This window comes from Oncorhynchus nerka, linkage group LG16 (assembly GCF_034236695.1).
Source record: "Oncorhynchus nerka isolate Pitt River linkage group LG16, Oner_Uvic_2.0, whole genome shotgun sequence".
NCBI classification, from domain to species: Eukaryota; Metazoa; Chordata; class Actinopteri; order Salmoniformes; family Salmonidae; genus Oncorhynchus; species Oncorhynchus nerka.
Genome location: NC_088411.1, coordinates 1555575 through 1568558, shown reverse-complemented (window position 1 = coordinate 1568558; position 12984 = coordinate 1555575). Strand labels below are relative to the sequence as shown.

General features: G+C 44.4%; 1 protein-coding gene across 4 annotated transcripts in view; it reads right to left on the bottom strand.

Moving 5' to 3' along the window:
• LOC115143886 (thyroid hormone receptor alpha-like) overlaps window positions 1-12984 on the bottom strand; it is a 218711-nt gene that overhangs the window by 14855 nt on the left and 190872 nt on the right. For all 4 annotated transcript variants that reach the window (XM_029684327.2, XM_029684329.2, XM_029684328.2 and 1 more), the window contains 5 exons: window positions 10484-10584; window positions 9781-9928; window positions 9393-9598; window positions 4471-4617; window positions 2970-3228 (listed from right to left, as the gene is read on the bottom strand). In XM_029684327.2, coding sequence (XP_029540187.1) covers window positions 2970-3228; window positions 4471-4617; window positions 9393-9598; window positions 9781-9928; window positions 10484-10584 — 861 coding nt within the window. The remainder of the gene's footprint in view (window positions 1-2969; window positions 3229-4470; window positions 4618-9392; window positions 9599-9780; window positions 9929-10483; window positions 10585-12984) is intronic.

Genomic DNA, 12984 nt, shown 5'->3' with positions numbered 1-12984 from the left:
GACCACCGAGTGCTGAAGCACGTAGAGCATAAAAATGGTATATTCTCGGTTTTAACACTCACTCCCGAGTTTCAAATTGTCTTTGGAAGCAACGTCAGCACAATAACTATTCGTCGGGAGCTTATTGAAATGGGTTTCCATTGCAGCCGCACACAAGCCTAAGATGTGCAATGCCAAGCGTCGTCTGGAGTGGTGTAAAGTTTGCCGCCATTGGACTAGAGCAGTGGAAATGCGTTCTCTGGAGAGATGAATCACGCTTCACTATCTGGCAGTCCGACGGAAGAATCTGGGTTTGGCGGATGCCAGGAGAACCCGAATAAATAGTGCAAACTGTAAAGTTTGGTGGAGGAGGAATAATGATCTGGGGCTGTTTTTCATGGTTTGGGCTAAGCCCCTTAGTTCCAGTGAAGGGAAATCTTAACGCTACAGAATACAATGACATTCTAAAGGATTCAGTGCTTCCAATTTTGTGGCAACAGTTTGTTGAAGGCCATTTCCTGTTTCAGCATGACAATGCCTCCGTAGAAATGGTTGGTCATGATCGGTGTGGAAGAATTTGACTGGCTTGCACAGAGCCCTGACCTCAACCCCATCAAATACCTTTGGGATGAATTGGAACGCCAACTGCAAGCCAGGCCTAATAGCCCAACATCTGTGTCCGACTAATGCTCTTGCGGCTGAATGGAAGCAAGTTCCCGCAGCAATGTTCCAACGTCTAGGGGAGATCCAGAAGAGTGGAGGCTATTATAGCAGCAAAGGGGGGACCAACTCCATATTAATGCCCATGATTTTAAAATTAGATTTTCGACAAGTAGGTATCCACATACTTTTGGCCACATAGTGTATATCAATGGATAGATGGACGGCTAGATGTATATACTGAACAAAAATATAACTGCAACAATTTAAAATAATTTATTGAGTTACAGTTCATATAAGGAAATCAGTCAATTCACTAATCTATGGATTTCACAAGGCTTGGCAGGGGCACAGCCATTCGGAATGAGTTTTTCCCTACAAAAGGACTTTTACAGACAAATACTTCTCAGACACAGATCTGGGGAAGGGTACCAAAGCATTTCTGCAGCATGGAATGTTCCCAAGAACACAGTGGCCTATTAAATGGAAGAGGTTTGGAACCACCAAGACTCTTCCTAGAGCTGGCCGCCCGGCCAAACTGAGAAATCAGAGGAGAAGGGCCTTGGTCAGGCAGGTGACCAAGAACCCGATGGTCACTCTGGCAGAGCTCCAGAGTTCCTCTGTGGGATGGGAGAACATTCCAGAAGGACAACCGTCTCTGCGGCACTCCACCAAGCAGGCCTTTATGGTAGAGTGCCAGATGGAAGAAACTCCTCAGTAAAAGGCACTGCTTGGAGTTTGCCAAAAGGCACCTAAGGACTCTCAGACCATGAGAAACAAGATTCTCTGGTCTGATGAAACCAAGATTGAACTCATTGACCTAAATGCCAAGCATCACATCTTGAGGAAACCTGACAACATCCCTGCGATGGCAGCACCATGCGGCATGGACGGGGAGACTAGTCAGGATCGAGGGAAAGATGAACCGTGCAAAGTACAGAGAGCTCCTTGATGAAAACCTGCCCCGGTGCGCTACTGTGCAAGAGGACAAGTACATTAGTGTCTAGTTTGAGAAACAGACGCCTCACAAGTCCTCAAATGGCAAATTGAGACTGGTGTTTTGCGAGTACTATTTAATCAAGCTGCCAGTTGAGGACATGTGAGGCATCTGTTTTTCAAACTAGACACTCTAATGTACTTGTCCTCTTGCTCAGTGGTGCACCGGGGCCTCCCACTCCTCTTTCTATTCTGGTTAGAGCCAGTTTGCGCTGTTCTGTGAAGGAAGTAGTACACATCGTTGTACGAGATCTTCAGTTTCTTGTCAATTTCTCGCATGGAATAGCCTTCATTTCTCTTCCACTTGCCTCCTCCATTTTTGTAGTAATAATGCAATCGGTTGGTTGTGATTTTGGATTGAGCAAACGTTCCCATATATTTTCAATAGCTGCATGTGTGACAACTCCACCAATCCTATTCATAATATCATTAATAAATATAATACCATTTTAAAAAACAGTGTATTTGAGTTTAACCATAATATTTGTTGTAATATTTGTTCTGTATTTTCTGGAAGATAAAATAGAAATTGTAACCAGCTTTGTACGGCTTGTTTAAGAAAGGGCGATACTTTGAACAAAGTTTCATTTTCATATAATCAAAACTGAGAAGTTGTAATCTGTATAAAGGCAAAAAAAAATCCTTCTTTTTTTTTTGAGCAAAGGAATCATCTTTCTTAGTAATCTACTGGATAACCAGTTCGGGTTTAAGCATATCTTGAGTGAGTGAAGCTTTTAGTGAGAGGTGTAATGCATTAATATGTTATAATTTCATCCCCCACAAAGTCATAGTCATTATTTAAATAAGCATGTTTAATTTTGTCTGGCTTAGTGTTCCAAATAAAGTGTCATTTTTTTCCTCCCTCATATGATTTAAAAACTAGTTGTCTGGAGTAGGCAGAGCCTTAAGTAAGTTAATCAATGTGAGTTTTCCATAAATAGACAGGTATTTACCTATCCATGGTTGCAGAATCTTGCCTATTTTTGCTAACTTTCTATTGAAATTGGTTGTGGTAAGTTCATTTCTATCTTTAGGGATATGAATACCAATTATGTCTACGTCACCATCAGAACATTTTATTGGTAAACTACAAGATAATGTAAAAATGGTATTTTTAACGATCCAATATGTAATATTTTATCACAATTGGGTTTTTGCAGAGTTACCTTCATCTAATAGTACAGCATCTTTGACTTATTCTTACGTTATAGTTTGTTCAGAGCCACACAAAGTGCCTAGGTGGTAGGGGATGGATTTGGAACGCGTCCTGAATCCTCTCTGACCTGAATGACCTCAATTGACCTCTGTCCACTGACCCTTGACCCGGTCCTCACCTGAGCTCATGAGCAGCACAGCCTGCAGCAGCGCCACCTCCGTGTCGTCCAGATTGAACTGCGCCAGGCTCTTGCCCAGGTCGAAGATGGCGTCCGACACCACGCCCAAGCCGCCGTTCTTCAGCTGCTCCCGCTTGACAGCCATCTCGCCGCTCAGGGTCAGTGTCTCGCTCTCTGCGTCGTAGCGCACGGCGGCGCGCAGCGACATGATCTCCATACAGCAGCCTTTCAATAGGATGATCTGGTCCTCACAAGGCAGCTAGAGGGAGGAGGGAAAAGGAGGAGAGTAATAGTAAGAGTTTATTGGTTGCTCGCCATCATAGACTGAATTTAGATCAATAGACCAATTTACAATCAGACTTTTATCAAATAGTAAGATCCTAAAAAAACACCATCATTCTAATACAATGCTATATGGAAAATACAATACAATAATTCTACAACGACCAGTATTCGGAGTGGCAGGTTTAAAAATAACAACAGTTCTAATTTTGAGTTCTTTGGTAGACTTCTCAAAAGCCACTGGGCTATGTGGTGTGTGTGTGCATTGATCAGTTTGGTGAAGAATGGGATAGGAAAGATCTACTAGCATCCTGTTTGTGCTATTGGAGTTTTCAGGCTGAGGAAGGGAGGGCGAGAGAGACTGTTACTGAATGTAAACAAAGTGAACTTTAAAGGCACTCTTCCATCCTTCGATTGGAATTTCAAAGTATAGTTACGTAAGCCTACATACTTCCCAAATGTAGTGCTGTAGGCTTTGTGTGTAGAGTTCCAAGTCTGTATATAACATTCTGTTATATCAGCTGCACTCTATGACTGAATCCCCAAATCCCCCCCCATTCCCCTCGGCCCTCTATTTGCGCGAGTCTCAGCCATAGGCACAAGTGTCAAATACTCCAGCTATCCAAGTCATAAACAGTTCTCTCTGTTACCGCACGGGAAGTGATACCGATAAGTCTGGAACCAACAGGACCCTGAACAGCTTCTACCCCTAAGCCATAAGACTGCTAAATAGTTAACCAAATAGCTACCCGGACTATCTGCATTGACCCTTTTTGCGCTAACTCTGTTGACTCATCACATACGCTTCTGCTACTGCTTATTATCTATCCTAGGCTTGAGGCCCTGGGTCTGAACCCCGCCCTGTGCAATTGGGTCCTGGACTTCCTGACGGGCCGCCCCCAGGTGGTGAAGGTAGGAAACAACATCTCCACTTCGCTGAGCACTTGTTGGCTGCTGATCCTGCTAATGACCATAGTAATCATACTGTCATTAGTAGCAACAACACTGCAGCAACGACAGAATCTATACCTAATTAAGTCAACACCAAACACAATGCAGGCTCATTATTGAGGAGAGACTCGGAGACTCAGGTCAACAGGCTTCAATTCAAACACACAAACAAAGACACAAGGCAGTATTAAGAACTGATAGAAGGAAGACCGACACATCCCGACACACACACACCCCACTGCATACACACACACACGTAGGGCCTTACCCCCGAGAACATGGGAAGTTTTTTGGCAAAGTCGACGACGCGGGTGATGGCAGGGGTGATAATCTTGGTGAACTCACTGAAGGCCTCCAGGTCCACCTTGTCTCCGTCCGACGTGGGGGCCACGGGAGACTGACCTATGTCCTCTGGCTAGGGGACAGGACAGGGGACACATGGACACAACACATGTCAACAGATAGCCAGCAGCTGCGGTCAGGAACACGGGTCAAGAGACTTGAGTTAAGTCCTTTGTTATTCCATGAGAGTTAATTCACTTGTTCGCTGGTAAGATGACACATTTAAGCACATCCGACAAAGGTACGGAATTTGACATAGTAGATACATTACAATGACTGAATTGTTTATTTTTATTTTTAAGTAAGGGTTGACATCATTGAGGAAGATCAGATCATGTGTAGTAAACAACTCCTCAGTGTGCAAAAAGAGAATACACAGAGAGAGATGCATAGCACATGGTCAAATTCGGTATCAGCGGTTGATTTACATGCACGACTAGCAGATGGGATTCTCTGGACCTATGGACTCGGGCTCCCGAGTGGCGCAGCGGTCTAAGGCACTGCATCTCAGTGCTTGAAGAAGCACTACAGACACTCTGGTTCGAATCCAGGCTGTATCACAACCGGCCGTGATTGGGAGTCACATTGGCCCAGCGTTGTCCGGGTTTGGCCGGTGTAGGCCGTCCATTGTAAATAAGAATTTGTTCTTAACTGACTTGCCTAGTTAAATAAATAAAAGGCACATCAGACTCAAAAGCTTAGTGTTGGTGCAGCCAATTCCATTGGGAGTTGAGAAAGGGCTGAAAAGTAACATAACAAAAGGCATTATAGGTGGGATGGGCTGAGGGAAACTGAGGGTTGGGATGTGGAACTGGAGACAAGTGGGAGTGGAGTTGCCTGGCGGGGAGTAGAATGATGGTCAAAGATGAACGTTTTTAAGAAAGTACGTTTGAATGACACTGAGGGTTGACACTGCGCTGTTACATCCCATGCCTGTTTGCCTGAGGCTGATGCCGCGCAGGTGCTTGCAAGGGTGTATACCTCCATACACACACTCGCTTTAAAACGCACATACACACATGTCAATAGTGTCACACATGCACTAAAATGCATGTAGTTGGCCTTGCTGATGAGTTTTTTCCTTGATGCCTTTTGTTTTTGCATTGTTTTTCTCTTTTGTTCATTTTGTTGGTTGTTGGCACATTGGGTGGGTGGTTGTTTTGGTTGGGTTGGAGGGGAAGCGACTTGGGGGGGCAGTGGAGATGGGGAGGGAGTGGCGGGGGAGGTTTTTGACTGTGGGGGGCAGTGGACTGGACCTTCATTTGGTCGGGTGACTTTGATTCCAAGTGGATGAAGGCATAGGAATTTGTTGTGGAGGTACGAAATGTGCTAAATGCGTTGATGTTAATTAACGGTCAATTACCGTACCGGCAGTTATTTGCTTGACAATCCACGGCTGAAAAAATGTCATGACCACCACAGCCCTATATCCCTAGTTTCCATTTTTATTTTACCTTTATTTAACTAGGCATGTCGGTTAAGAACAAATTCAATGACGGCCTCGAAACAGTGAGTTAACTGCCTTGTTCAGGGTCAGAACGGCAGATTTTTACCTTATCAGCTCGGGGATTCGATCTTGCAACCTTTCAATTACTAGGCCAACGCTCTAACCACTAGGCTACCCCATGTTGTCCGGACTAGCCCTGTCAGGATACCCTGTGGTCGTACTGGTAGGCCTATTGATCTGATGTGCTATTCATGGGCCAGGTGGTTCGGGGCACACAGCGGCAGGAGGTTGTAGCTAGGGATTAGGCCTAGCAGGTGATGAGCTATGAGCTGGGCACTTCACTCACTCAGAGCATGGCTGACACTAAGCCTTGGCAAGAAGCAGGGTTCTTTATTAGCAACCTGCCCCATGAACGGGTGATCTACCTGGGAGGAAGATGAGAGGAAATGGGGGTGATCCTGGTGGGGGTTTCCGAGGCTCACTGTGAATGGCAGGTGTGGTAAGAATTGCAAGGCAACTGTGTTCAACAAGTGGTGTGGTATGAGGAGGAGGAAATAGGACGTGTGGTTTGAACACACAAAAACATACACACAACACTTCCATATTTTCTCACACTTGCTGTTTTTCTGTCAGGAATTTTAATTGTCTGTATTGTCTACTTGTTGAATGTTTGAAGTCTTGATTCGTGGTTGTTTGTAATGTCTTGTTAATTGGTGTTGGACCCCAGAAAGATTAGCTAGCTTTATGGCGTCAGCTAATGGGGCTCACTCACTCACTCTCACACACACATGATACAATACCGCTCTCATATACCCACATGTGCACACTAGTGTAGGGCCCCAATTCACCCAGAACGGCTCTAAATAGAGAGAATCATCCATACCACAGAATGTTCACCCGCAAAGCCACATTCAATTTGCCCTAACCATTACGAGGTGTGTGAAAGTACTGACAACCCAAAATCAAACTTTGGATTTGAGAAAGCTGCAACTTATACCAGCCAATATAGAAAATAACTCCTTTCAACTGGTGCCAGAAGAAACCCATGAGTTCCTTTTAAAACTTATATAAATACCTTAACCAATGTAACCTTTAAAACATATAGAAACCTTAGTGTATAGCCTAGACTAGAGACCTTATAGACAATTTAGGCTTGTACTCGTGTGCGTGACAGGGGCTGTAGCAAAGATTTTACTGTGGGGAGTTGTAAGTAAATGCTGATTGCCAGTCGAGATGATGGACGGCACTCAATGCCGTCCACGCTAATGGGACTATTTAGTGTAATTATTAAGTGCAGAAGCCCAATTTATCACAAATGAGCCTAAAATTGACAGCCAGCCAGCAAAACTGAGAACCAAACAAACACTTAGGGAACCAGCCAGCCAGTCAATCAGAAGCTGGCAACATTATCAGCCCTTAGTGGGGGCGAGACGAACGTTGGTCGTCCTTGAAGGGTCTGGAAAAGTCATAGGTCAGAGTTTGGTGCCCTCGCTGGCATTGAATGTAATAAAGGCTTATACACACAGGCGAGGTCAAAGTGATTTGCAATAGACAAATTTAAACCATTCAGAAAGTATTCATACCCCTATTCTTTTCCACATTTTGTTGTGTTACAGCCTGAATTTAAAACGGATTACATTTAGATTTTTTCCCACTGGCCTACACATAATTACCCCATAATTTGAATGTGGAATTATGTTTTAGAATTTTTTACTAATTAATAAAAAATGAAAATAAGTATTCAACCCCTTTTATTACGGCAAGTCTAAATAAGTTCAGAAGTAAACTTTGCTTAACAAGTTACATTGAATATCCTTTTGAGCATGGTGACGTTATTAATTACACTTGGGATGATGTATCAATAGACAACAACAAAAAAGTCACTACAAATATAAAGACGTCCTTCTTAACTTAGTTGCCGGTGAGGAAGGAAATCGCTCAGGGATTTCACCATGAGGCCAATGGTGACTGTAAAACAGTTAAGAGTTTAATGGCTGTGATAGGAGAAAACTGAGGATGAATGAACAACTTTCAAGTTAATCCACAATACTAACCTAATTGACAGAGTGAAAAGGACACCCGTATAGAATAAAAATATTTCCAAACATGCATCCTGTTTGCAACAAGGCACTACAGTAATACTGCAAAAAAATATGGCAAAGCAATTCACTTTTTGTCCTGAATGCAAATGTCCTGAATGTTTGGGGCAAATCCAATACAGCACATTACTGAGTACCACTCTCCATATTTTCAAGCATAGTGGTGGCTGCATCATGTTATGGATATGCTTGTAATCGTTAAGGGCTGGGGAGTTTTTCAGGATAAAAAACAAATGGAATGGAGCTAAGCACAGGCAAAATCCTAGAAGAAAACCAGGTTCAGTCTGCTTTTCACCAGACACTTGAAGATTAATTGACCTTTCGGCAGAAAAATAACCTAAAACACAGACCAAATCTACACTAGAGTTGCTTACCAAGAAGACAATGAATGTTCCTCAGGGGCTGAGTTACAGTTTTGACCACTAGGCTACCTACCGCCCCGAAAGATTCACAACTGTAATCGCTACCAAAGGTGCTTCTACAAAGTATTGACTCAGTGGTGTGAATACTTATATAAATGAGATATTTCTACATTTTATGTTCAATGAATTAGCAAATATTTCTAAATGTTTTCTCTTTTGTCATTATGGGGTATTGTGTGTAGATGGGTGAGGGGGAAAATTTAATCCAATTAGAATTTGGGCTGTAACACAACTAAATGTGGAATAAGAGGTATGAATACTTTCGGAAGGCACCGTAGCAATAGTCCACAGTGATTTGGTATTCTCAACATACAGGCTACAAATATTTCTCTGTGTGTTTCGTTTGTAAGCTCAAATGGACAATGAGCAGTGATGTCCAACGGGCCTTTGAAAAACAAAATACTTATCATAGAATATGGGGACATATGGGGAAACGTATTCAATCTTTTGTAAAAATCCATCGAGTCTAAGTCATGGAGGAGTTTCCTCCCAAGGTCGAGAGAGAAGGCCCTGTTGTACACTCCAGACGCTGACAAGCTACATGTAGCTGTGGTCTCATGTCTACAACACTGTTGTAAGTTCGTCACCTGGAAGCTTAGCCATATCTGTTCTACCGGTTTATTGAAACTCTACAATCAAGCTGTTGTGACATGTTGAATTTGATTACTGTAAGCAATTATTGCAAGGCAGATTATGATGCAAAACCAGGTATAAACAGAGATTAACAAGGAAGTAAGGCTTTCAGAAAATCTACTTTAGATTTGTACTAGAGTTTTGTCCCGGGGGGGCCTGGTCATGTCTGCTTGCTTCAACGCCTGTTATGTCTCTGCTTGTCTTTGTCATTAAAACATCTCAGCCATCCTGTCCTTCATCCTCTCACCAGGAACTTGCGTTTCTGTTTCCAGTGGGAGCCCTGTGCATTGGTGTGGCGGTGGGCCTCGGTCAGCATGCGGATCAGCTCCCACTCTGAGCCGGTGGGCTCCGGACGGTTCTGCAGAGTCTTCACCATCTCCTCCTTCTTCCTCTTCTCCCGGTTCTCCTCGATCAGACGCCGCTTGGCCACCCGCTTAGAGTCATCCAGGACGACTGAGCGAGAGAAAGGAGGAACAAAAAAGGGAGAGAGAAAATGTATTTCAGTTACATCAAGGAGTCACGACTGAGGGCATCCGTATGACTTGTAAAATGTTTGTAAATGTGTAGGATAAATGACATTGTGCACGGCACGGTGTGTGTGCGTGCATGCATATGAGTGTGAGAGAGACACTCACGGTCCATGGCCATGCCCACTGCGATGCACTTCTTGAAGCGGCACAGCTGGCACTGGTTGCGGGTGATCTTGTCGATGATGCAGCAGCCATCGTACTTACAGGAGTAGGCGGGGTGGAGGTTCTTCTGAATTGTCCGCCGAAAGAAACCCTGGGAGAGAGAGCGAGAGGGTGAAGAAAAACAATGGAGGAACAGAAAGGCAAGAAGGACGAAAGAAGGAGCCAAAGGGTGTGTGTGCGTGTGTGTGTGTGTGTGTGTGTGTGTGTGTGTGTGTGCGAGAGGATTTGACAGGGGTGGCAGACAGACCATGATGCAGAGTTGAAGTGGGGGAGAAGAGAGACAGAGAGAGAGTCAGTCAGAGTCCCTTGGACTAGAGTGAGGATGACAGAACTGACATAGATATGACATACTGTAAATATTGAGGAAGCTGTCATGCTGTGTGTGTGTGTGTGTGTGTGTGTGTGTGTGTGTGTGTGTGTGTGTGTTGTGTGTGTGTGTGTGTGTGTGTGCATTAAATTCAGGCAAAAAAACACCTGCCCCGAATTGAATGCATGTGAATATCCTTAGTTATTCATGGTTGATGTTGAGATGAACCCTTCCCCCATCTGATCTTTGTTTTTCCTGGCCTTGTCCTAACCTAAACAGTGCAGTCTCCATTCAAACGTTGTGCTCTGTAGCGTGTGCATGTGGCCCTGTGTGTCTCACCTTGCAGCCCTCACAGGTGATGCAGCGGTAGTGGTAGCCAGTGGCCTTGTCTCCACACACCACGCACGGTTCATCCTTCTCCAGGTAGCTGGGGATGTACCCTGCAGCACACAGAGAGAGGTGGAGAAGGAGAGTGGGATGAGAAGGAGTGAGTATGAGGACAAGACCTGAAGCAGTACTGATGCTTTAAAGATAGTCAGTATTGGGACCTCAGAGGTTTCAAGATAGGTGTAATAGATACAGGTAATTGCCAAAATAACGGAAACCCTTGAGTAAATGAGGGCTACAAAGTGCTTCCACACAGGTGTGGTTCCTGAGTTAATTAAGCAATCAACAACCCATCATGTTTAAGGTCATGTATGAAAAATGCCTGTTGCCCATTATTTTGGCTACCATGGCTAGAAGAAGAGATCTCAGTGACTTTGAAAGAAGGGTCTTAAAAGGGCATAGGGGGGTGTTAAAGGGCGCGTGTGTGTATGTGTCAGTCACCAGATCTCAACCCAATTGAACACCGCGTTTTCCCCCGACATCAAAGTTGAGGAGAGATTGACTACATCACTATTGGTCTTTGTGCGAAGTATCGATCTGTTGCAGGTACCAAACTGTCTGTCCAAGCAGTTGGCGCACAGTTAGGACACTCATCAGTACAAGACATGCAACTAGAGGTCTCTTCACAGTCCCCATGTCCAGAACAGAGGCTGGGAAACGCACAGTATTAGATAGAGCCATGGCTACATGGAACTCTGTGCCCCCGCAGGTAACTCAAGCTAGCAATAAAAAAAAACAATAAAAGAACACCTTACTTACACTTACTGCACAAAGGGGACTGTGAAGAGACAGCCATTTTAAATATATTGTATTGTAATTGGCACTGTATTATGAATTAGACCTAGATATTGTGAGTATATACTCTGTGTGAAGTTTTAAATTGATGTAGTTCAGTCCTTGACTTAAAAACGTTCTGTACTATGTACAGTATTATGTCATGTTTCATGTGGACCCCAGGAAGAGTAGCTGATGCTTTTACAGAGGCTAATGGGGATCCTAATCGATACCCAAAATACCAACAAACAAAAAAATAAGAATGGTGTCGCATCGAGTTCCAGACACTTCTAGAATATACGCCAAGGTGCATTGAAGCTGTTCTTTGTGGGCAGAACTGAAAACGTGTGTGCGAGCAAGGAGGCCTACAAACCTGACTCCGTTACATCAGCTCTGTCAGGAGGAATGGGCCGAAATTCACCCAACTTATTGTGGGAAGCTTGTGGAAGGCTACCCAAAACGTTTGACCCAAGTTAAACAAGTCTTGTTTAGAAGTCTTATGGTTTGGCGGTAGAAGCTGTTCAGGGTTCTGTTGGTTCCATAATTGCTGTGCGGTAGCAGAGAGAACCGTCTGTGGCTTGGGTGGCTGGAGTCTTTGAAATATTGTTGGGCCTTCCTCTGACACTGCCTGGTATAGAGGTCTTGGACGGCAGGGAGCTCGGCCCCAGTGATGCACTGGGCCGCCCGCAATACTCTCTGTAGCGTCTTGTGGTCGGATGCCGAGCAGTTGCCATACCAACCAAGCTGTGATGCAGCCAGTCAAGATGCTCTTGATGAATTTATTTGCAAATTATGGTGGAAAATAAGTATTTGGTCACCTACAAACAAGCAAGATTTCTGGCTCTCACAGACCTGTAACTTCTTCTTTAAGAGGCTCCTCTGTCCTCCACTCGTTACCTGTATTAATGGCACCTGTTTGAACTTGTTATCAGTTTAAAAGACACCTGTCCACAACCTCAAACAGTCACACTCCAAACTCCACTATGGCCAAGACCAAAGAGCTGTCAAAGGACACCAGAAACGAAATTGTAGACCTGCACCAGGCTGGGAAGACTGAATCTGCAATAGGTAAGCAGCTTGGTTTGAAGAAATCAACTGTGGGAGCAATTATTAGGAAATGGAAGACATACAAGACCACTGATAATCTCCCTCGATCTGGGGCTCCACGGAAGATCTCACCCCGTGGGGTCAAAATGATCACAAGAACGGTGAGCAAAAATCCCAGAACCACACGGGGGGACCTAGTGAATGACCTGCAGAGAGCTGGGACCAAAGTAACAAAGCCGACCATCAGTAACACACTACGCCGCCAGGGACTCAAATCCTGCAGTGCCAGACGTGTCCCCCTGCTTAAGCCAGTACATGTCCAGGCCCGTCTGAAGTGTGCTAGAGAGCATTTGGATGATCCAGAAGAAGATTGGGAGAATGTCATATGGTCAGATGAAACCAAAATAGAACTTTTTGGTAAAAACTCAACTCGTCGTGTTTGGAGGACAAAGAATGCTGAGTTACATCCAAAGAACACCATACCTACTGTGAAGCATGGGGGTGGAAACATCATGCTTTGGGGCTGTTTTTCTGCAAAGGGGCCAGGACGACTGATCCGTGTAAAGAAAATAATGAATGGGGCCATGTATTGTGAGATTTTGAGTGAAAACCTCCTTCCATCAGCAAGGGCA